This window comes from Perna viridis, chromosome 4 (assembly GCF_037379345.1).
Source record: "Perna viridis isolate PV_CMFRI_1.1 ecotype Kerala chromosome 4, ASM3737934v1, whole genome shotgun sequence".
Taxonomy (NCBI): domain Eukaryota; kingdom Metazoa; phylum Mollusca; class Bivalvia; order Mytilida; family Mytilidae; genus Perna; species Perna viridis.
In genome coordinates, this window is record NC_142448.1 from 1017777 (window position 1) to 1043467 (window position 25691).

Below are 25691 nucleotides of genomic sequence, written 5' to 3' on the forward strand. Positions count from 1 at the left end.
AAGAATGAATAGGACTAAAATGATACTTAGTTTTGGATTACTTGAATTCTAGACTTCAAATCAACCAAAGTCACAACAGCACATAAGCGTTTTACACAAAATATAAAAAGGAGCAAACCAATACAAGGTTTGTCACATATCAAATTAAATTTTTGGGTAATACTGAAAGTTTCAGAAATGTATGTTTCACTGCATGAATATACTGATTTACTGATTTACTGTTGGAGTCTTTGCCTCAAGAGAATCTCCCATATCTTTGTTTACTATGTATATCATGAACATTTTTTAATTATTCATAATAACTAGAATGGCCAGAGTTCCTTAGTCCAGAGTTCACAGTCAATATTTACCAAAGGATCTTCTGAATACATTAACTTCCTATTATCTAAAGTAAACCATCTCTTTTTAAAACCATCATTTTTTCTTGGTCCCATTTTCTGTAACCATCCTTCAAGTTTAAAGTCATTTGTTAATCCATCTGCTAACTGAAATTAATATTAAAACACAATATCAGAAACTGCATCAATATAAGTATATCTTCCATGAACAATGGACCCATTCATGCTTATCTGGGATAAATGTGACACTTAAAACATTCTAACAATGTTGAACCTAGTTTAAATGGAACATTGGGTTTACCTCACAAAAGTACTGCCTGAAATAGCATGAAAGAGTCTATTATATATTTTACATAATCTGTGTAAAGTTTAATGAAATTTCAATAAAGAGTTGAGAGGCAGCTGCCTAAAAACTAAAGACTAAAAAATTAGATTATCCCCCTTTATAACATTCAGCAATAGATATATTTATACATGATGCCCTCCATATAATAAAATTCTTTGACTGATGTAGTAAAAGTATAGTGACAAACAAACAGATGGACAGATAGACTGCCATATGGATTGGTTCCTATGTATCACATTCCAAATTTTTGTTCATTGGGGAAAATGATGACATTTATACTTGTTCTCCAAAATAACTTTCTGCTATTCATTAATTTTAAATAATTTCTTCCTATGTATGAACAGTTGATTTCTAACTTGTCTTATGATTATATCAATAATAAACATAAATAATAAAGGCTGAATGTTGGTTCTGCTAAATTACCTCTCTTTCATTTTTGTCTGGATGAGCTATTCTTCTCCATTCAAACTTGGCTGCTCTTATTGCATAATACCAGTTTACAACCTCCTAGATATAAAAAAAAATACAGTAATGGTGAACTTGTTTTTATAATCTATCAACAACTAAGGATATTTCAACATAAATTGTCTGACTGATTGATTGTATGTCCTATGGAAGATATTTTATGTATTTCAGGAGTAGAATATTCGACCAAATGATAAAAACTCTGCTTTGCAAGTATGACATGCTGAGCAAGATTTTGTTTGTGCTAGGTCATTCAACAGACATTCCATTCTTACTCTGAGCCAACCAGTTGTCACTCTGCCTCATACAGATTACACATCAGGGGGAGGGCCTGAAAATCAAATAATGAACTTGGTATTGCCTAATCAGAATACCTTAGAATCATCAGCATACACAAATAAGCTCCTTGTCTGGCCATTAACAAAGTATGTGATCTGTAGTCCATTAGGATAACCTATTTTATCTTTGGCAAACACAACATTTACACTCTCTAAATCTATTTCACATTTAGGACTGGACTGAAAAATAAATGTATCTACAATATATAATAGTAGTACAGACATTTAATAAATCATATAATAGGAAGTTAATGTATTCAGAAGACATTTATATACTGTAAACAAATCTTGGGTAAGTCCCAGAACATAAAGAAGACGATGCTATTCATCTTCAGCAAGTCCCCGAACATGAAGTAGATGATGCTATTCATCTTCAGCAAGTCCCCGAACATGAAATAGATGATAGCATTCATCTTCAGTAAGTCCCCAAACATGAAATAGACGATAGCATTCATCTTCAGCAAGTCCCCGAACATGAAATAGACGATAGCATTCATCTTCAGTAAGTCCCTAAGCATGAAGTAGACGATGCTATTCATCTTCAGCAAGCCCCCGAACATGAAACAGACCATGCTATTCATCTTCAGCAAGTCTCTAAGCATGAAGTAGACGATGCTATTCATCTTCAGCAAGCCCCCGAACATGAAATAGATGATGGTATTCATTTTCAGCAAGCCCCCGAACATGAAATAGATGATGGTATTCATTTTCAGCAAGTCTCTAAGCATGAAGTAGAGGATGCTTTTTACCTTCAGCAAGTCCCTGAACATGACCATGCTATTCATCTTCAGTAAGCCCCAAACATGAAGTAGATGGTGCTATTCATCTTAAGCAAGCCCCCGAACATGAAATTGACGATACTATTCATCTTCAGCAAGCCTCCGAACATGAAGTAGATCATCCTAATCATCTTCAGCAAGCCCCTGAACATGAAGTAGACCATGCTATTCATCTTCGGTAAGCCCCTGAGCATGAAGTAGACGACGCTATTGATCTTCAGCAAGCCGCTGAACATGAAATAGACGATGGTATTCATCTTCAGTAAGCCCCCGAGCATGAAGTAGATGATGCTATTGATCTTCAGCAAGTCCCCGAACATGAAGTAGACAACGCTACTCATCTTCAGTAAGCCCCTGAGCATGAAGTAGACGACGCTATTGATCTTCAGCAAGCCGCTGAACATGAAGTAGACAATGCTACTCATCTTCAGCAAGCCCCCGAACATGAAATTGACAATACTATTCATCTTCAGCAAGCCTCCGAACATGAAGTAGACCATGCTATTCATCTTCAGTAAGTCCCCGAAAATGAAGTAGACGATGGTATTCATCTTCATTAAGTCCCTAAGCATGAAGTAGATGACGCTATTGATCTCAGCAAGCCGCTGAACATGAAATAGACGATGGTATTCATCTTCAGTAAGCCCCCGAGCATGAAAAAGATGATGCTATTCATCTTCAGCAAGTCCCCGAACACGAAGTAGATGATGGTATTCATCTTAAGCAAGCCCCCGAACATGAAATTGACGATGGTATTCATCTTCAGCAAGTCCCTAAGCATGAAGAAGATGATGCTATTCATCTTCAGTAAGCCTCCAAACATGAAGCAGATGATGCTATTCATCTTCAGCAAGTCCTCGAACATGACCATGCTATTCATCTTCAGTAAGCCCCCGAGCATGAAGTAGACATGCTATTCATCTTCAGCAAGCCCCCGAACATAAAGTAGATGATGCTATTCATCTTCAGCAAGTCCCCAAACATGAAATAGACGATGGTATTCATCTTCAGTAAGCCCCTGAACATGAAGTAGACCATGCTATTCATCTCCAGTATGCCCCCAGGCATGAAGTAGACGCTATTCATCTTCAGTAAGCCCCTGAGCATGAAGTAGACAATGGTATTCATCTTCAGTAAGTCCCTAAGCATGAAGTAGACCATGCTATTCATCTTCAGTAAGTCCCCAAACATGAAATAGACGATAGCATTCATCTTCAGTAAGTCCCCAAACATGAAATAGACGATAGCATTCATCTTCAGTAAGTCCCTAAGCATGAAGAAGATGATGCTATTCATCTTCAGTAAGTCCCCAAACATGAAATAGACGATAGCATTCATCTTCAGTAAGTCCCTAAGCATGAAGTAGACGATGCTATTCATCTTCAGCAAGCCCCCGAACATGAAACAGACCATGCTATTCATCTTCAGTAAGTCCCCGAACATGAAGTAGACGACGCTATTCATCTTCAGTAAGCCCCCAAACATGAAGATAATGGTGCTATTCATCTTCAGCAAGCCCCCAAACATGAAACTGAGGATGGTATTCATCTTCAATAAGTCCCTAAGCATGAAGTAAACAATGATATTTTGACTTCTCAGCTAAATTAACATTTCACGTCTATGTGAAAGATTTAACCTATTTTTATGTAAATATAACACATAGCGAACTGCAGTGTATGCAAAATTGGTTTAGAAATTCATATTTTGAACTTTTCTTCCATTTGGGCAACTAAAAAAAAAATTTTTTACAAGACCGAAGACATTTTTACCAGACATGTCTATCGTACCTACGGTACTTTGTTTTCACTGAATCTACTCAGCAAGTATTTGATTATCATGTTTATACTACATTTGTATGGAGATAATGAAACTTATAAATTTTGAGGCTATTCTTTACTAACTTACTGGTAAACTTTTCAAACATAGGTATAAAATATTTATGTCTAAACATTAAATGATCTTGCAAATAAAATTTCATGTCCTGTTGACGTCAGTAAAATCAACCAATTAGTGGCATATGTTAAACTCTCACATGTGAGTAGAAATATAACTGGTTATAAAAAGTAGAACAAAAGCCTCCCAGGAGTCTGAATCACTCCCCTGGTTGAATTTTGCCTTTCAAAGGCAATAAATTTAAAAAGAAATTGTCCAGCGATTTTGACTCAAGAATTCTTTGGTAGAACTTATTATAAGATCTTCTCACAACTGATAGTTTCTTTTAATCTATCATAGTTTTCAAGATATTAACTGAAAACTGTAAAAAAAAAAGAGTCATTTTTCCTCTATCAAGGGCAAAAACTCTTACAAGGTGTCATCTGACAACTTTTACCCCTGAAGACTTTTGTAGACCTAATAATATGGATCATTTCAGCTATTGAAAGAATTTTGCTAAATCTAACGGTTTTGGAGATATATGCGAAAAACTACTATCTGATCCCTATACTCTATTTTAAGTAACGGCTGCCATGTTTTTTGACGGATCCAAAATCCCCAGTTCAGTTCTATGTAGGATACCCCAAGGAACATTCATACCAAGTTTGGTTTCAATTAGTCAAGTAGTGTCAGAGGAGATTTTTGAAAGAAATAACATTAAAAATGGCAAAAATCATTGAAAAAGGGCATAACTCTAACATGGCTTAACGATTAAAATAAAAAGTTTGACCAGAGATAGATCTAATCATGCTGAGCACTTTTACCAATGTCAGAATTTAGCTAAACCTAACAGTTTAGGAGATATATGTGAAAAACTACTGTCTGACCTCTATTTTCTATTTTTAGTAATGGTGGCTATGTTTTTGACGAATCAAAAATCCCTACATTAGTTCTATGCAGGATACCCCCCAAAAAATTCATACCACGTTTGGTTTCAATTGGTCAAGTAGTTTCAGAGGAGAAGGACTTTGTATAATTGTTAACGACGACAACAGACGCCAAGTGATGGCAATAGCTCACTTGGCCTTTGCCAAAATTCTGGAACTTATTAGATATAATTATTTTTATGATGACTTTTGAGCATGTTAAAAATTTGGATGAAATGTGTGAAACTTGTACTTACATCTCTGTCTTTTACATAATATGATAAAGTATGTCCTGTATCTTTTCTAGCTAACACAAATCTTCGCTTTTTGAAGTTTCTATCATCTCTTCCACGTTTATACAAATAACCTTCTTTAATTCCAGAACAATATGCACTTTGTTTATCTGGGTAAATAAATTCTTGTCTGGCATATTTGGCTTTGACATACTCAGATCTTAACAACCTATTGAATCAATGGTACAAAAAAAAGACATATAATAAAAACAAGCTTTAATGTTATTTCTTCTTTATTCTATACTACAATCCAAACAGAGAAAATGTAGCCGTAACAACAGTATACTGGCAATTACTGAGAATGATATTCCATGATATATACGTCTTCACACCAGTTAAAAATAAAATTGGAAATCATCAAAGGGCTTTTTTTAACTGTGTCGAGTGTAGAAATAAATAGTATACTCCTCAGTTCTTCTGAACGAGTGTAAATACATATTTCTTCTATCAATACTTTTAGGTCTTGTACATTTTAAGGTCTATTGTAAATTTTAAAGAAGAAAAATGGCTTTTGTCTAATTTGTAAAATATTTCACATGCTATCAATGTACACAGGATTCTCATTATACAAGGGAGATAACATGTCTTTACTTGGTTGTCTTAAGTCAGATAAAAACAGAAGATTTCCTCTGAAGAAGCTTTGCTCTATTTATCTAAGATTATAATATGTATTTTTAAAACTCAAAAAGCTGACAAAAAAAGAGAAAGAAAACTTCTAGTATTGCCTTGAACCCATGGAGTCAAATTTAGATTTCCATTTTCACAATATATACTCAAAGAAAAAAAAATAAATGTAATTAACAGCTGCTTTAAGTATATGATGTGCACCAGGTTTTGTTGGTGTTCCATAGCCATGAATACTAAAAATACACTGAGTATAGTTGACAAAAGGGTAACCTTCCATACCATTATGACATTTATTCACACACATTTTTTCTGGAATTTCCATTTAACCAAGCAGTTTTAATATTCATCCAAAAATTATTCAAATCAGAAGTTTCATATATGATGCACATATAGTGTAGTAGACATGTTGCTAGTTACAGAATTGGTTCCTTACTGGAGTCAATGACAGAGTGGAACATAACTACAAAAATAATGCCTAGTTCTGAAAATCAAAACAGAGAGTACAAAATGGCAAATTATCTTCCGTAAAATTCCATAAAAATTCAGTAAGCTGCAATTAGAAGAGAATGAAGACACAAAATGTGTATCCCACCCTACCATCAGAGTCAATGGCAAAGTCAATGTTACTCTTACAGAAATCAGTTCAATTTATGTCAAAAGGGTTGTGAGGATAACCCTTCATGAGCTATGCCCACAGTATCTCAAGCTGGTTTTTAGACCTCATGGCAATAGCTATCCTTAAAATAACAACAAATCCAGAAATTATTCTGATCATATATTATTCAAAATTGCCCATTACTTTCAGACAATAGACAAAGAAAAATAGTGGTAGCAAAACTAGCCATCAGTTCAAGATGTAGACACAGAAAATGAAATGGTCACAAAACTGCAACTGTACATCTGTTAAAGATGTAGACAAATTGGTAACAAAACTGCTCATCAGTTCATAACCTTGGACCGACAAATAGGTAACAAAACTGCTCATCAATTCATAACCTTGGACCGACAAACTGGTAACAAAACTGCTCATCAGTTCATAACCTTGGACCGACAAATAGGTAATAAAACTGCTCATCAGTTCATAACCTTGGACCGACAAATAGGTAACAAAACTGCTCATCAGTTCATAACCTTGGACCGACAAACTGGTAACAAAACTGCTCATCAGTTCATAACCTTGGACCTACAAACTGGTAACAAAACTGCTCATCAGTTCATAACCTTGGACCGACAAAATGGTAACAAAACTGCTCATCAGTTCATAACCTTCGACCGACAAATAGGTAACAAAACTGCTCATCAGTTCATAACCTTCGACCGACAAATAGGTAACAAAACTGCTCATCAGTTCATAACCTTGGACCGACAAATAGGTAACAAAACTGCTCATCAGTTCATAACCTTGGACCGACAAACTGGTAACAAAACTGCTCATCAGTTCATAACCTTGGACCTACAAACTGGTAACAAAACTGCTCATCAGTTCATAACATTGGACCAACAAAATGGTAACAAAACTGCTCATCAGTTCATAACCTTGGACCGACAAAATGGTAACAAAACTGCTCATCAGTTCATAACCTTCGACCGACAAATAGGTAACAAAACTGCTCATCAGTTCATAACCTTGGACCTACAAACTGGTAACAAAACTGCTCATCAGTTCATAACCTTGGACCGACAAAATGGTAACAAAAACTGCTCATCAGTTCATAACCTTCAACCGACAAATAGGTAACAAAACTGCTCATCAGTTCATAACCTTGGACCTACAAACTGGTAACAAAACTGCTCATCAGTTCATCACCTTCAACCGACAAATAGGTAACAAAACCAACAATCTATTATAGATGTAAATGCTGACAAATAGAGATAATAAAACTGCCCACAGTAAAGCAGGAAATTTTTGCTCCATCTTTTTTTTTTTTGCAACTAGTATTTCTCCTACTAATCTACTTTCGCACAGTTTTTTTAATTCAGGACAAATGGAAGTAACAAAATGTCCCGTCAGTTAAAAATATAAGACACAGACAGAGAGAGATAACAAAACTGTCCATCAATTCAAGACCTTAATCACATACAGTTAGAGGTAACAAATCAGCCTATCAGTGTATGACATAAGACACAAGCAAAAGAGGCCACAAAACCACCCATCAGTTGAAAACCTTAGACACAGGCAAATTGAGGTAACAGCACTGCCCATCATTTCAAGACCTTTGACCCAAGCAAATAAAGGTAATAAATCAGCCTATCAGTGCATGACTATAGACACAGGCAAAAAGAGGCAACAAAACCACTCATCAGTACAACACCTTTAACACAGGCAAATAAAGGTAACATAACTGCCTATCAGTTCAATACATTAGACAGTCAAACAGAGGTAACACAATGCCAATCATTTCAAGACTTTAGACACAAACAAATAGAGGGAACAAAACTGTCCATCAATTCAAGACTTCAGATACAGGCAAGCAGAGGTAACAAATCTGTCCATCAGTTCAAGACTTTAGATACAGGCAAGCAGAGGTAACAAAACTGTCCATCAATTCAAGACTATAGATATAGGCAAAAAGAGGTAACAAAACTGCCAATCAGTTCAGGACCTAAGACATGGCTAAAAGAGGCAACAAAACTATCCATCATTTCAGGATTTTAGACACAGGCAAATAGAGGTGACAAAATGGCCCATTGGTGCAAGAAATAGACACAGACAAATGGAGGCAACAATACTGTCCATCAGTTCAGGACCTTTGACCCTAGCAAATAGAGGTAACAAATTGGTCAATCAGTACAAAACATTGGACACAGACAAATAGAGGTAACAAATCCGTCCATCAGTTCAAGATTTCAAACTTGTAAACAGTTGTAATAAAACTGTCCATCAGTTCAAGACTTAAGACACAGGCACACAGAGGTAACACACTGCCTATCCGTTCAAGACATTAGACACAAGCAAATAACGGCAACAAAACAGACCATCAGTTCAGGACCTTTGACCCAAGCAAAAAGAGGTAACAAATTAACCCATCAGTGCAAGACTTTAGACACAGGGTAATAGAGCCAACAAAACTGCCCATCATTTTGAGACTTCAGACACAGGCAAACTGAGGTAGCCAACTGCCCATCAGTTCAAGATTTTAGACACAGGCAAACAGAGGTAACAAAACTGTTTATCAGTTCAAGACTTTAGACACAGACAAACAGAGGTAAATAAACTGCCCATCAGTTCAGGACCTTTGACCCAAGCAGATAGAGGTTACAAATTGGTGCATCAGTGCAAAACTTTAGACACAGGCAAATAGAGGCAAAAAAACTTTCATCAGTTCAAGACTTTAGACACAGACAAATGGAGACAACAAAACTGCCCATCAGTTCAGGAACCTTTGACCCTAGCAAATAAAGGTAACAAATTGGTCAATCAGTGTAAGACTTTAGACACAGATAAATAGAGGCAACAAAACTGCCCATCAGTTCAAGACCTTTGACCCAAGCAAATAGAGGTTACAAATTGGTTCATCAGTTCCAGACTTTATACACAGGCAAATAGAGGCAACAAGACTTCCATCAGTTCCAGACTTTATACACAGGCAAATAGAGGCAACAAAACTTTCATCAGTTCCAGATTTTATACACAGGCAAATAGAGGCAACAAAACTTTCATCAGTTCCAGATTTTATACACAGGCAAATAGAGGAAACAAAACTTCTATCAGTTCCAGACTTTAAACACGGGCAAATAGTGAAAATGATAGTGTCCATTTCACTGGATCAGATATCAACATAAATGAAGGTTATGATGCCATGATCCTATTTAGCTTAAGTTTTTATACAAATAATCTATGTACAATAAATCAGGTATATAATTAAAGGGCTTTGGTTTAAATATGTTCAAAATAAATAGAAACTGATTATTAGGGTTGGGGCAAGCAGAATAAAACATGAAGACAGGTTTATTGGTTAGACAGTTTTCACTATAATTATACAGTAGTCCTCACATGAAACATTACATCTGTCACTAATTGTGTTAAGTGTTGAACTGATATTAGTGCATTTTTGTAAAATGAATACTTTTGGAAAAGATGGTGATACATTGTGTGCAATGGTAACATGATTCATGCAGGTTTAATGATCTGGTGATGGGCTGATATTAAAATAAAGCAGAGTTAAAATAATAACCACAGCAAAAAGACAGGCTCAGTCAGGCAGTGGTGTCTGAGATAGAGGGTGTGGGGAAATAGAATTAGTTTGTACAGGTGAATTTAACTTACTTAAATTTTTTGCTTGGAGGTGGTCTATTTTTTATGTAATACCAGCTAATGGAAAAATAATGACATTTAAAATTTATATGGTAATATGCATGCAGTTGATAAATATATATCTGAGCTAAAACATATTAATAAACCTTGGAAGGTAGGAACATGTGCTTGCATTAATGAATACATCAATTCTAAAAACCAATAAGCTATTTAATATTTCTTTGTGTGGGAGCAAAAGACAGACGGTGACCTGACAAACAACCATTTGAACATAACAATACATCAACTAACCTTGATGTAAGGGAGGCTCATACATACATAGCTAGAGTTTATAACTGCAGTTGTATTAATGTTTGGGAAAAAAAAATGATATATGTATTACTATTATACCTAGTATCTTTTTTCTCCTGATTCTAGGATTTTATAGAAATTAAATCTGATCTGAAATTCTATAATTTTACTGAATATAGATAATACTAACTCTGGGTCATCTTTTGTTGGTCGCTTGTAATAGGGAGGTAAATGCTGCTCATATTTCTTGTTCACAACCTCGTTTCCTAGTTCTGCTACTTGCTGAAAAAATAAACAACCCTTTGATATAACATCAAATAAACAACTAAAAGCAAAAAGCAGCAAAGTTGTTATTTGAATGAATAACGGATATTCAAGAAAGAAATATGAATCTGTTCAGAAAGCCTAGTTGAAGAGTTTGAAATATATTGTCAAAACAGGTATCTCAAACATGTAATACAACACTTATGGAATAATAATAACAAAAGTGGTCAGTAACATACAATATAGAATACCTGTAGCAAAGATAATCACTATCCACATTGAGGTAAGTACTCAGGGGTTTCATTAATTTTTCAGGCAGGAGGTACTTTACAGAAAGTAGGAGGTACCGAATAAGTTTGGCAAGGGGTCTGGGGGCCTTTAGTGGCCCCCAGTGGGTCCAGGGCAATGCCTTGGTGGGGGTCAGGGAGCTCCTGGATGTTAGCCTTCTTGAGATTTAAATTTTGACTTGATAATATAGGATTAAGTCTGCAATATTTGCTTCAGATTTGTTTAAAATATATGAATTTGAAATCAAGATATATGATGAATCATAACTGATTTAGTCTCAAAACCCTGAAATCCAGGAGCTCCCCACTATTCCCACCAGATCCATTTCTAGACAAATGCTGATGAACTTTGTTGACTGTTTAATTCTATGCCATTTTATATGAAATTTTGATAAACATCATAGTTTGTTCTTAGGCTTTTATTTACTTGTTACAAAATTTGAACACTAACACATACAAAAAAAAGCATAGAAACAAAACTGAACATTTATTTATTAAATGAAATTCCATAACATGTGGTGGTTCCTAGTGCTGATTATTTTCATAATAAAATTAAACTTCGTTCTTGTTTATTGCCTAATTATTACTGAGACATGTAGAGCAATTGCATGTGTCTAATTGTGAAATGTTGGTCTAAAAATCAAAGTCTGATAAGAAATTCTTTGCTTCTGAAAAAGAACAAGGCTGGCAGTTTTAGTCTGGTTGACTTTTAGACAGACAGAATTTTTTAAACTTTACAATGTATTTATTTTCTATTATAGTCTGTAGCAGTTTTGAATCTTTGAGCCAATATTTTTTTTTATATTCTTGTGAGCAAAAGCCAGACATGTTCTTTCCAAACTTAGGGTTGTAAAAATATTTTTACCAAACCCCCTCCCCACTGATTCGAATGGTTGTCCCTTAAATCATATTTGAATTCTGTAAAAGTCTGTTTCATGTGTTGACTCGATGTCAACACTAAAAATTCCTGCACTCGTCTGCACAAATCACAACAAATATCGGGAAAAATGACGGGTATGGGGCAATCCCAAATACGAATGGCATTTTTTTACACGTTTTCAAAGAATCTTCAACTGTGTTTAGCTTTTTGTTCAGCACAAAATAATCGGTGATTGACATTGTTCAGTCACCACATGTTTTCTATAAATGGACACTACGTTAAATTGTCGTAGGTAAAAGTGCTTTACCGATTAGATTCTGACGCAGAGCTCGACAAAGACACCAATATAAACAATAATAAACACTTTACACATTGACGTAATCCCAAACAGTGAGGAAACACTCTCAGACCCATGTAGGGTCTGGGAGTAGGCCACAGCATTAACACAGCAGCCCAGTCGCTAGTATGACATACTCTGACCGAGTTCTTTGGTCAGGTATCCCGAAGGCTGGGCTCTGCCACCAACACCAGTTGGTTCTACTACCCCACTAACATCCATTGTGAGAGGCCTGTATTGGTATTCAAGGTCGTTAAAACCCCAATCATCATCAAGATTGCGATTTTGGAGACGCACCTGTAGCCTACAGATGGAACAATCTTAGATATCTATTTACTAGATTTTTCCTCATGATTTTTTTTTTTTGCTTTTATTCTGCCGGTACCAGATGCTACTGTAGCTGGGTAAAAGTACCGGGTACCGGCTCTTAATGAAAGCACTGACAGTACTAGTCCAAATTTCATTAACCTTACATCATTGATACATTTTCACAGACTGTAATGGTTTTTTTTTTGGTTTTTTTTTTTATAATTTCATGTACTTTCTATCATGATTTCCTGCTGTCAAGCTTCGATAGCTTAATTCATTAAAGATAAATCAAATAGCTCCACCTGACCACTTCTACACCAATGCAAAAAGAAAATATTCATGATGCATAAAATTATTGACATTATCATCTAATGCCACCAGGCCACAAATTTAAGCTAAGACTTGTTTACAGATTTATTGATACTGAAACTGAACATTGCTCATTGTTAACCTATTTAAAAAGGAAAAAAATCAATATGGTCTCAGTTGTGGCTGATGTAAATTTACATCAGTAACAAATTTTCAAAAAGTTATACACTTCAAATTTGTATACCTACTTCAAATGGAATAAAAAGCATCGCAAGGTGCAGCTTGATATGACCACAGAGGTCAGACCCTGAACAGTGGGGACAAGTATGGACACACCATTCAAACTTTGAATTTTGATTCTGGTTAGATATTTGAAACAGAATAAGACTTAGGCTGAAATTGAATAGACCACTTTTTGGCCCCTTGTTCCAGTCAAAACCGTCCCTTCTTCTGGGGGTATGGCACCTAGTGGTATAATTTCAAAGCAATCCATTCCGTTTCACTCAAGTTATCATCCAGAGATCACACAACTACTTGTTTCAGGCCCCTTTGTGGCCTCTTATTCTTACTGGTATTTGGCTTATGCCCCAGTCATCTTTTTTGAGGTATGTCACATCATAGTAAATTTCATGAGATCCATTAACTTTTACTAAGTTATTGTCATGACACAAAGAAAATGCTAGTTTCAGGCCCTTTTGTCCCCTAATTCAAATCAAAGTGCTCTTAGCGCTGGAGGTTTTTGATTCATGTGAAAATAGTCCTATACACGCAATTTCACAAGATCCAAAGATTACATGATGTAAAATGTAAGACTGTAATAATAAATTTTGAATTTATATGAGCAACTCGGCGGGTGTTTCTAAAAAGCAGAGGACACTTACCCTATCGGTGCACCTGGTCTATGCTTGCAGTTTTTAGTGGAGTCTGAATTGTTCATTTACTTTTGTTACTTTGTATGTATGATTTTAGTTACTTTATGTTCTTTGTTGTGTATGTCTGTTTTCCATGTCCGGTCTTTGTTACTTTGATTACTCTTTTGCATTTGGTCTTTTTTTTCTAAATGTTTAAACTGGATCTTAATCTTTAAGATTCACCCTAAATTACACTGTCTCATCAGTCATGTGGGGAGTTTTTTAGCATAAAAGCAAATTTCTTCTGTAAAAATTTAATTATTTCGTAATTTGCATTGAAAACAGTAATTTTAACCAAAAACCAACCACAAATCTTACATTTTATCAGGGAGATTCTAAATTTTTCATTGATTTTGTGGAAGTCTTCCCCCTGATGTAGGAGAGTTACCAGTAACAGGTATGGATATATACATGTATATATGTCACAGCGGTACGAGTTCGAGTCCCATGGAGGAAAGGACAAAAACTTTGCTTCACAAATTTGACAGTTCTAACATCGTTGGGAATATCTTTTATTGGAGTATATTATTTAAGTAAATTCTATGAAATGCTTGTTTTTGGCCCCTAATTCTAAAACAATTGGGACCATAACTCCCAAAATCAATACTAACTTGCTTTTTTATGGTTTAGAACCTTGTAATGAATTTTATTCAGATTAACCAACAAATATTCAACTCACTAGTATTGCATGGAAACCAAGCATCTACAAGAATGCTTCTTTTTAGCCGCTTTTTGGCCCCTACTTCTCAGTTTAACGGTTGGGGCATAACCCTAAAAATCAATACCAACCATCTTTTTGTGTTTAAGAACCTTGCTATAAACTTTAAAATGGATCAATTAACAGATATTTAAATTATTGCACGGAAACCAAGTGTCTTCAGACGACAACAAGGACGATGAAGACAACAGTGTATTTGTCTATTCCCTATTTATTTTATTGATAAATAAAACTTATTATTTTGTAATGAGATTGGTCAAATAATATATCTAATGATCTGTGGGAAACAAATTTTGGAAGTACTTAAATCATTCTGTTTCATTCTTAAAAGCGTGTGATATTACAGGAAGAAGGAACAATACAGTAATGTTAACCATAAAATTATTAAAAAATTCTATATTTTGTTTCACTTCTCTCATTCAGTGCATCAAACGAGGAAATCAACTTCCTGCATGTAATACTTCCTTTATTTTTTTTTATTTTTTCTTTCATTCCTTTGTTTTTTGAAATCAAGGAACACTTTATAGAAGAATGAGAATGATAATGAATTGTATAACCCAGATCTCAGGAGGGTTATTAAGTGTTGTTTTAACATGAGGTTTTCCAGATGTCAAAATTTACTAAAGTACTGTATAAAATTTGCATTTAAAACCTGCATTCAACAGGTTTTTGATATCTTACAATCAATGTATTTTTCCTAGCAGAACTCGCAGTTTTATTTTCAGCTTATTAATGGACAAAAAAATTGCAACAAAATTACTTAAGATATCTTCAAAAGATAATTTCATATTCACTGCACACTGAAACAATTCTAAACTGAACCTTAACAAACCTAAAACTTCTAAAAACTTCTATCAGATCAGTTTCAATGTAACAAACAAATCTTTTTGGGCTCACTGTATAAGAAAACTTCAGTACTTTATAATCATTCCAGTTATTAATCAATAAGTACTCACATGTACTTCATCATCTTCACAGTCACCTACATGTATCAAAATAAACCCACATATACTCAGTTGTCTTCCTAGTTATCTATTAATATGTACCCAACAGTACTCAATCAACAAGTACTCACCTATACTTAATTGCCTTCCAAATTACCAATCAGTAAGTACCCACCTGTACTGATCATCTTCCCAGTTATCTATATGTACCCACCTCTATCTGATCACCTTTCAGTTACCTTTCAATAAGTAGTTACCTGTACTTGCTCCTACTCCCCATAACATATCAAGAAGTACTCACCTGTACTTGACCATCCTCCCAGTAACATATCAATCAGTACTCACCTAAACTTGATCATCTTCCTGTTTACCTATCAATAAGTACCCACCTGTGCTTAATTGTTTTCCTGGTAACCTATCAATAAGTACTCACCTGTACGTTATCATCTTCCTAGCTACCTATCAATAAGTACCCACCTGTACTTGATCGTCTTCCCAGTTATCTAACTTGATAGATCTAACACGACTTATATGTGTTCCTAAGTTTCTGTGACATCCAGCACACTCTGGACATAAAAAAGCACCTAGATTGACTGATATCCATTCTGGATCTGTTAAAACAGGAATTACATTGTTTAAGCAATTAATATGCCAAATCATTCTGATAACAGATAAACAAAAGACGGGTAAAAGTAGAGACATTCCAACAGTACTTAGGTAAAAGTAGAGACATTCCAACAGTACTTAGGAAAAATTGTAACATGTTTTATTGATATGTCTTGAAAAACACATGAAATATCAAATGTTTAGAACCACTTAAAAAAAAACATACGATAAACATGTTTAGGACATGAATTAATTCATGAAAAACAAGTAAACAAAATTGTATGTGACTGTGTGTATGGTTTTCGTGCTATTTGGAAATCTTATGTTTTTATGTGTTTTAATATTCACACAAAAATGAATATTTCCATATTGGTCCTAAACATATGTTTACTTATGTTTCCATGAGTTTTCAAACATGTAACTAAATTTGATGCAATTGCTCCTGATAACCATGTGATATGTACAGTCTATAGACATCCTAATAAAAATAAACATGAAACTACCACTCTAAACACATTAAACCAGTGTGTAAGAAATGGGATGTTATAATCCTAAGTAATATAAACTAAACAAATCATTAATAATGTAAATGTATAGAATGTATCACATAAATGTGAATGAGGTCAAAGTAAGTGTCTACAAACTAATCTTAATTTGTACTGAATCATTATGAATAAGAAAGATTAAGGAAGAAACATAAGTGTGATTAGACTTATTATTCACTTGTTTCACTATTACTTTCTCAATTGTGTTTAGAAGACTTAATATGGAAATATAAAGCTATAAAAACACACAATCAGGGAATACTTACTATGACACTGGAAGATGACATTGTAACATTAAACATGTATAATGTCAAATGATGTCAAGTGATGTCATGTTAGCACCTAATTTTTGTGATTTCCTTTTTGTATGAAAATTTGCCACCTAAATATGTTCATATAAGAAATATCATATTTTCTTTTAAACAAGAGGCTCCCAGGAGCCTCAATCGCTCACCTTGTTAAATTTTGTCTTTCAAGGGCAATAAATTTAACAAGTAGTTGTCAACAATTTTGACTCAAGAAAACTTTGGTAGGACTTATCATAAGAATCATTTCAGTAATTGAAAGTATTTTGCTATCTATTATAGTTCTCAAGATATTGGTTGAAAACTGAAAAAATATTAAAGAAAAAAAAAGTCATTTTTCATCATTCTTACACACAGTCGTCTGACAACTTTGATCACTGAAGACTTTTGTAGGCCATATAATAAGAATCATTTCAGCAATTGAAAGAATTTGGCTAAACCAAACGGACATGGAGATATAATATGCAAAAAACTACTGTCTGACCCCTATGTTCCATTTTAAGTAATGGCGGCCATGTTTTTGGACAGATCAAAAATCTAAACACAACTTTTGTGCAAGATATCCTACGGAACATTTGTGCAAAGTTTCATAAAATTCTGCTCAGTAGTTTCAGAGAAGAATATTTTTGAAAAAAAATTGAACGGATGACGACAACAGATGCCAAATGATGCGAATAGCTCATCTGGCCTTCGGCCATTGAGCTAAAAATTGTAGAGTTTGAGAATAACTGAGGGAACCAAGATTCAAGCAGAAAAAACAAACAAGTCTAGAAATAACAACACAAGAATAAAACTGGTGGAGGTTGACCTATCAAGTAAATAATCAACTCCTTATATGGCATTTAATTACTGATCACTGTATATTTGTATGATTAAGAATTCAAGTGATTAAAGTACAAAAATGGTTACAGGATAATGTTCAATGTACTTATTTTGTCAAAAACCAATTAATATGGTAATGAAAAACTTATTTATCAATAATACAACATTATAAACTGAAAGAGAACATCAAACCAATATGATCATAGTTATTACAACCCAAAATATCTTGTTAGTTAAAGTAAAACTTAAGTATCAGAATGTTGTTTTAATTATAAGTGTGAAATTAATCCCTAGTTTTTAGTGTATATTAGTCATAAATACTTTATTTTAACACTTGAAATTTTTTGTTCAACTGTCTGCAAGCTATTAACATAGTTTCAAGAAAAAAATATGACCCAATTATATATTCAAAGGTTGAAAAAGTTGGCCCATTCCTGCTGCATGTCAGTATTCACCTTTATACAAGAAATGATATGCCCCCACTAAATACAATTTAGTTGGAGTGTCTAATTCAAGTCACTAGAATCCATCCACTAAGTATTTGGTGCACACAGGTTGCAGCCATTATTTTATACCTTTATGCAGTTATCCATCTTTTGAGCAAGTTTAATTTTAACAAACATGGGATTTTCTACACAAGGTAATAAAATAATTATTATTAGTTGATACATACGTATTATGGAAATCCCTGTCTACTACAAAGAAGTTACAATTACCAATAGACAATACATTTTTAGACCTAAAAAAAATATGTGTCTCCAGTAACATCCCCTTCAAAATTGGGGTTGGTAGGAAAGGTTTTTTTTTTAAATTCATGAATGCGTTCAAGTAATTAATACCTGAATTTCTTGCATACATGTAGAGTCAACCCTCGTTAAGTCAAAGTCGAGGGACCAGGCAAAAATGTTCGAGTTTTTCAAGGTTCGAGTCACCCAAGGTTAAGTATAATCTGGAAATTTATTGATCGGTGATTGTTTCAGCTTTTTTAAAGACATACACAAGTTGTTTTGCTTGTACATACATGTATACATAATCTTCATTTCATATGGGCACTTTGTGGTGTCTTCATCACCATTTAGGAAGATAATTTTTGTGTGCTGTGTTTTTAATTTGCTATAAATTCTGAGCAACATCAAGTGTTTTAGGGGAAATTCTTATTTAATTTATTTCATTTCCACATAACAGGTTACTTTCAATATTGAGAGCGACGTCAAACCATGTGCACTACATTACAACAATTAAATTTCAGACTTACTAGCAAAATGAACGTAGTCACAGGATCACCAGTGAGATCACGAAATGAGTGTTTTTCATGATTTAACACACACAATTTTTCAACAATTTTTTTTTTAGCCCCCCCCCCACACTTGAGTTAATTGAAAGAATTTATGATGCTTTACCCAAATATACCTTCTACATTTTGAAGAATCTTGATGTACAGGAAGGGAAATAACCTCGTTGTACAACCTATTTGGTCTAATTCTGAAAATTGTTAATGCAATTTGTGTCCAAGGAGATGACCATTTGATTCTGAGGGGGCTGGCAGTTTTGGTTCGGGCATATCTATTTTCAAAAAATTGTGAATCAGAATTTTTTTTCAATTGCTATATGGCTAGATTATTCACTTTCATATATTTAACAGTAGAATATAGAGGTAGGAACTCTTTTCAAGTCGCTAATATTGTTAGCAACTCCTTGCACTCGTAATTTCAGTACTTTATAATCCCAAATGATTTGCATAATTATATTTATACGCCACATTTACCGCCATAGTGTCATAGTACTAGCTTCATACAAAAAAAAGTACCTCTTAATTATCATACATGGTTTCTATGTGCATTTCTTGCTTGTATGAAAATTGGAAATTTACATGAAATGATTGGTTAGCACTGAACATAACCTAGTTTCCAATTCAAGCACAGGGGCTCGTTAAAAGACTATATAGGTCATGTACAATAGCAGGACCAGATATCTATGAATATTCATTGCCATTTGTTTAATCTGGTTCCTGATCTCCCTGGCATCAATTTAACAAAAAGTCATAAGTGTGAAACTGATAGTAAATTATGGCGTCACAATGATATTTTAGGTTGTGACATAATTACTTATGATCACCTTTACAGTTACAACTTATTGTGAAATTGATGCCTGGTCAAATAGCAACTAAAAGATCGTTAAAATGTACCTCTTTGAGAAAATATCATACACGTCTATGTGTGTTTTTTTTTTTTTGCTTGTATGAGAATGGGAAGTTTACATTAGAAGATGAAATGATCAGTTAGCATTGAATTCATGTAATATTACCAAGTTTCCGATTCAAACACAAGGGCTCATACAATTGACTATATAGGTCATATACATTATCAGGAACCTGAAATATATATATACAGCCATTGCCAGTCATTTAATCTGGTTTCTGGTAACCAGTTGTTTTGATTGAAAACATTCGGATCATGGCTAGTAAATGGTATGCAATCATACCATGGGAACCAAGATTCTAGCAGAAGTTATCCGATTATAGGCACATCTCATTTGAGCCATTTCGGACGTTGAAAGTAAGCCAAAATCAGTGGCAGAGAATATATGACAATTAGCCACTTTGAAGACCAGTCTTTAATTTAATTCTAGGTATAAGGTCTGTAAGTCTCATTCTAGTTTCATTTTCTTTACCGGAATGTCATATGTAGAATGTATTAAATCCGAAGACCGGTCTGCATTTTATTGTTTACTTCTGGGAAATCGAAACACTGTACTACAGTGTTAAATCTTCTACTTTACACTTTTCTTAACACTTTTATCATGAGGAAATAGATAATTGTCATTTTTATTGTTATTTTTACACAAAAATATGTTTTGCTTTTATATACTGAATCCAATGCTCTGAAAATGACAAATCTCCAAGCATTTAATAGTAGACTAGGACCCATTCTCGTTAAACCACGGAGTCACATGACAATACTTACAAACCCTATTGGAGGCCAGGAAATTTACATGTGTTATTTTCTGGGCAGTGGAAGCTAGAATATTAAATTCCAATTTTTTCCAGGCCAAAATATTTATTTACGTAGAAACTGCCAGGCCATCTCCGCCCATAAATTCATGTATTATCAATATGTGTTTCATTAAAATGAAATAATTCCCAAAATAGATACACTGTTAAAACTTTTTTAACAAAAGTTACTCAAATCCACACACAGATATTAAATTATGACAGGATGAAAGTTCATCCTGGTTCTAAATCCTGTTCAAATTTATTCCAGACATCCCTTTGTAAAAATACCCGTTCAAAAATTTAAAAGCAAGGGCGTTATTTTTTGAAATAATACAAACCCGAACTTTGACAATCTGCACAAACACTGTTTCCCGGTTTGTTAAGTAGATCTAACAGCATAGCCCTATTCCGATCCGCCATTTTGGCTGGAAGTTATCGGTTTAAAAATAGCAACAGGTTATTTTTACGCCCAAAGACAAGTTATGTGGGCGGAAAATACGAAGATGATTTTATTCGGCCTCATTTTGTTTTCTATCAAATAATACGAGATTAACGCTTCCGAAGAAACATGAATTCAAACACATAAGATATTTATTCAAGATAAAAGACGTTAAAGTTGACAAACAGCTATTGACTAAATACTGATTAAAATAAGTACTAAACATACTCATGATTAAGACAGATATAGATAATAATGATAAAAAAAAACCTAAGATTTACTAGGTAATGAAGACTATAAAGTTGTAAAAATTAAAACAGCTAAAAAATATTAGTAATTAGACTGTTTCGGACTAGATATTAAATGTAGCCTAATATCTTAGGATGGCCCACAAAGCTTTTTAACTTATTTCCAGTAGGGGTCCTTAAAAATAAAGAGGCTACCAGCACACACAAAGTTTGGCACAGTTAAATTTCAGAAAGTAGTATAATTTATCACAACTGAACAAATAGGCTAGAAGCCATTTATACTTTAATCTATATCACTATCAAGTATACCAGCATACACATCCATAGTCAAAAAGACACTGGAGCACAGAAGAACATAATGTTTTCCTTGTTTGAAGGTTTAAACATTGTTTATTTCTATATAGAAATTTAAACCTTTGATTTACCTTTTTTACTGTAGAATTAACAATCATATCTCCAGTCAGATATTGATCAATTATATTTCATAAAATTTTTGGATTCAATATTAATACCGTTGAAAGAAACAGCAAAAACGCCTGGCAATAGTGACCGCAGTTTCCGACTTGGTCCAAACAATATGTTATCCGTCTTTCCCGAATGTAGGGTCAATTTATTGTCCATTATTCACTTATGGCAAGACTCTAGCATTCGAGATAAGTTCGTTCATAATTTGTAAGCCATGTTCTATTAACGTCTAAATTGGTAAAATGTGTTATGATATACGCTTTTTATTGTCCTTATATGCATTCTCCTATTCTCCTGAAATATATATAGGTCGAAATTCCAGCTTTGGTAAGGAACAGTGGGTTGTCTTGAAATGTCTTTTTGTCGAATTGTCCGTTATTGATTACGTCGACCATTTTCGTAAACATTCGTGTACGTGCCATGATTTTGACCATGTTTTGATTATGTTACCTAGACTGGTGTGGTCCACAATCGCATTTACCAGGTATACTAAAATGAAGCGGTCATGATACTGTTTTTAGGCTCCCGATTTTACATGCACAAACCAGATATTGATGCCTTTTCTGCCCATAAGTATGCAGGGCCCATTTGATATTACAGCCAATTACGCCCCCTTCGGGAGCATATTAAGTTTAAACTAAAAATTACCATTTGTATCGATACTTTTTGGACGTGTACCTGGACTTTGATGTATTTGTTGATACTGTGATATATAAATACAACGCCATTTACTCGTTTGATTTGCAACAATGTTTCGGATTTTAACGAAAAAAATCTTTATGTAATCGTAAAAATACTACATCAAGGTTTTCGATACCAAAAGCTTGTAAAAACACTCACAAACTTTTTTCAACTGATTCAAGGAAAGAAACGTAATGCTTTCCCAATATGAAAGTATCCAGAGCGGCCATTAATAACCCGAATGTCAGATTAGAACATAGTAAAGTAAGGGTATGTGCACTCTTCTATGGAACGCCTTAACTATCTGATGAGATACACATTTGTTTACGTGTTGTCAATTTTATATTACTTGCTGTGGTTTTATAATTACATGTGGTCATTTTGTATTTACGTTAGGTAGGAACATCTTTACATTATGTCGTTTTGTGTTTACGTTCTGCCATTTCATCTTTACGTTCTGTCATTTCGTCTTTACGTTCTGTAATTTTGTCTTTACGTTCTGTGGTTTTATGATTACGTTATGTCAACATATATTTACGTGATGTGGATTTATCTTTACGTGCAGTGGTTTTCTTATAATGTGAGGTCGTTTCATCTTTACGTTATGTCGATCTCTAAATACTTTATGTGCATTTTTTTTCTTTACGTGCAGTGATTTCTTCTTTACGTGATGTAAAATTTCATGATGACGTGTGACCCCGGAACTGTCCGATCGTGTAAACTTCAAATCAGTCCGTAAAAGGCAAAATAGACGTCACAACGCCGATTAGAAAAAAGCTGAACGAAATACACTTCCATATCAAGTCACCCTACAGTATTTATTCTATAGTAAAAAACTAGCTTATTTGTTATTTACGTTCAATATTATCACAATTGATACACCTCTGACTCTGTTGATGACTTCTGGAGATTTTCGTAGTCAGAATATATATTTTTTAATTCCAAGAACATGGGAATTTCGACTCCCGCGAAAATGCACATAAATTCGACTGTACAAGTTATTGCGTGACTAAATTTAATTTTCTACATTAATAAACCACCAAAACTAATTTTCAAGAAAGAATTTTCAAAAATGTTAATGATTGATTGATTGATTTTCGGGGTTTAACGTCCGAGCAGCAATACTTCAGGTATATTCAGACGATGAACATGAAATGGATGATAAAATGAACATGAAATGAAAAATGGGATGGGACACAAGGATATTAGGGTCGACAAATTATGATTGCCACTAGAAAAAGGGAGGGATGGGTAAGGTCGGCAATTTAGCCTCCTGTGGCGGAGCGCAAAGGTTCTTACTCCTATCGAATACCACAGCAGGGTTCTTTAACGTGCGACAAACGTGGCATCTTTTCCAACACGGTGCACCACTATGGTTTGCGGTCAGGTTTTCCGTATTATAGCCTGACAACCCCAGCATGTAACACGCCAGGGGTACCCCATTCCACCACCTGGGGCACACATCCCAGTTGCTCTGTGGGCAGAGCGCCTAGCCCCCAGCTAGGTTTCTGAGCACTATTTAGTCGCCTTATACGACAAGCTTAGCGCTGCAGCAGGCCTATTCTTTTAACATCCGGACCTGCACGGGGCCAAAAATTGTTCAAGAAAGAATTTTCAAAAAATCTTAAAAAATATTACCCCTACCCCTAGAAAACTGGTCTCAGTATCAAACATAATTCTCATTCACAGCATACTGACACTGTGAAACTCATATTTTAAGCATTCATAATATAAAAGATAATTATTTACCCAAAATATGAATAATTCAGGCGTGTAAAGTTTTATAGGGTTACAATTACTATAAAATCGTAAAAAGTGGAATTTACAGAATTTCAGAATTTCTTCCATATCACCCGTTATTATCTTTTTTTTCAGAATACCGTAGTTTAAACAAGTTTTTGTGTGATACAGTAGATTTGTTTGTATAGTGTCTAAGCTTTCAAATCGGCCAGGTAATTAATATTTGAACTTTTCCAAGTAAAGTTGGTGCAAAAATTACCACACCTACCCATCAAAAATACCTCAATATGAACCAAAATGTTAATTTTTAACATACAAACGGCGTACACTGGTCATGTTGCGGGCGATTGCCTTCATTATCGATGCATCCAACATATTTGCTAATTTCAGGAGCGTAGGCGACAATAATGTGTTTTTTTCATAAAAAGGGAAAATTCCGGAATTTCATTTTTCTTCCATTTCACCGTTAATTGGTGTATTTTTTTCAAATACCGTACTTCGAAAGAGCTTTTGTATATTAAAATACAACTATATAGTGTAGTAGCTTTATAATGAGCCCAATATATGTAAGTACTTGAACTTTTCCAAGTCAAGTTAGTGCAAAATTGCACTACCCATGATAAAAATACCTTAATACGGCCGATCGCCTTTGCTTATTAGAAAGCTAAGTTGCTAAATAAATATGTTTAGATATGCAAAGGCATGTATGAAGTACGGTACTTAAAAAAATTGCACAAAACAGGTTTTAAAAATGAAAGAAAATATGAAATTAAAAAAAAACCTCTTTACTATCTTTAGATATGTTGAATACGTCGATAATTAAAACACTAGTACCCTGCATGTCTTTTTAACATCGATTATATGCTAAATATAAAATTTTGGTTCATGTTGATGCATCTTTTTCATGGGTAGGGGGTACTTCTTGCACTAACTTGACTTGGAAAAATTCAAATATTTATAACTTGGGCTCACAAGAAAGCTACTAAACTATATAGTAGTATTTATTTACAAAAGCTTTTTTGCAGTACGCTATTTAAAAAAAAATATGCCAATTAAAAGTGAAATGGAAGAAAAATGAAATTCCGAAAATTCTCCTTTTTACGAAAAACACAATATTGTCGCCTTTAAACTAAAATTATACGCTCATGAAATGCGCAGTGGTGTTGGATATATCAATGATGAAAACAATAGCACCCAGCATGCCCATTGTACACCGTTAATAAACTTCAAACTAACATTTTTGTTCATGTTGGGGTATTTATTTCATGGGTAGGGGTGATAATTTCTCACCTTATTTGACTTGGAAAAATTCAATTATTAATTACTTGGGCTCATTTGAAAACTTAGGCACTATATACA

General features: G+C 34.1%; 1 protein-coding gene across 3 annotated transcripts in view; it reads right to left on the reverse strand.

The window, feature by feature from the left end:
• The window catches only part of LOC148618370 (arf-GAP with dual PH domain-containing protein 1-like), a 30380-nt gene extending 9154 nt beyond the window's left edge, over positions 1 to 21226 (reverse strand). For 2 of the 3 annotated variants that reach the window (XM_088577218.1, XM_088577216.1), the window contains exons 1-8: positions 21098 to 21226; positions 15967 to 16100; positions 10721 to 10812; positions 10252 to 10296; positions 5322 to 5526; positions 1524 to 1667; positions 1108 to 1191; positions 351 to 485 (exon numbers count right to left, since the gene is read on the reverse strand). In XM_088577218.1, the coding sequence (XP_088433344.1) occupies positions 351 to 485; positions 1108 to 1191; positions 1524 to 1667; positions 5322 to 5526; positions 10252 to 10296; positions 10721 to 10812; positions 15967 to 16100; positions 21098 to 21179 (921 nt within the window). In that variant the 5' untranslated portion in view covers positions 21180 to 21226. The remainder of the gene's footprint in view (positions 1 to 350; positions 486 to 1107; positions 1192 to 1523; positions 1668 to 5321; positions 5527 to 10251; positions 10297 to 10720; positions 10813 to 15966; positions 16101 to 21097) is intronic. The other variant, XM_088577219.1, reaches the window with a different exon arrangement.
• Positions 21227 to 25691: the final 4465 nt, after the last annotated feature.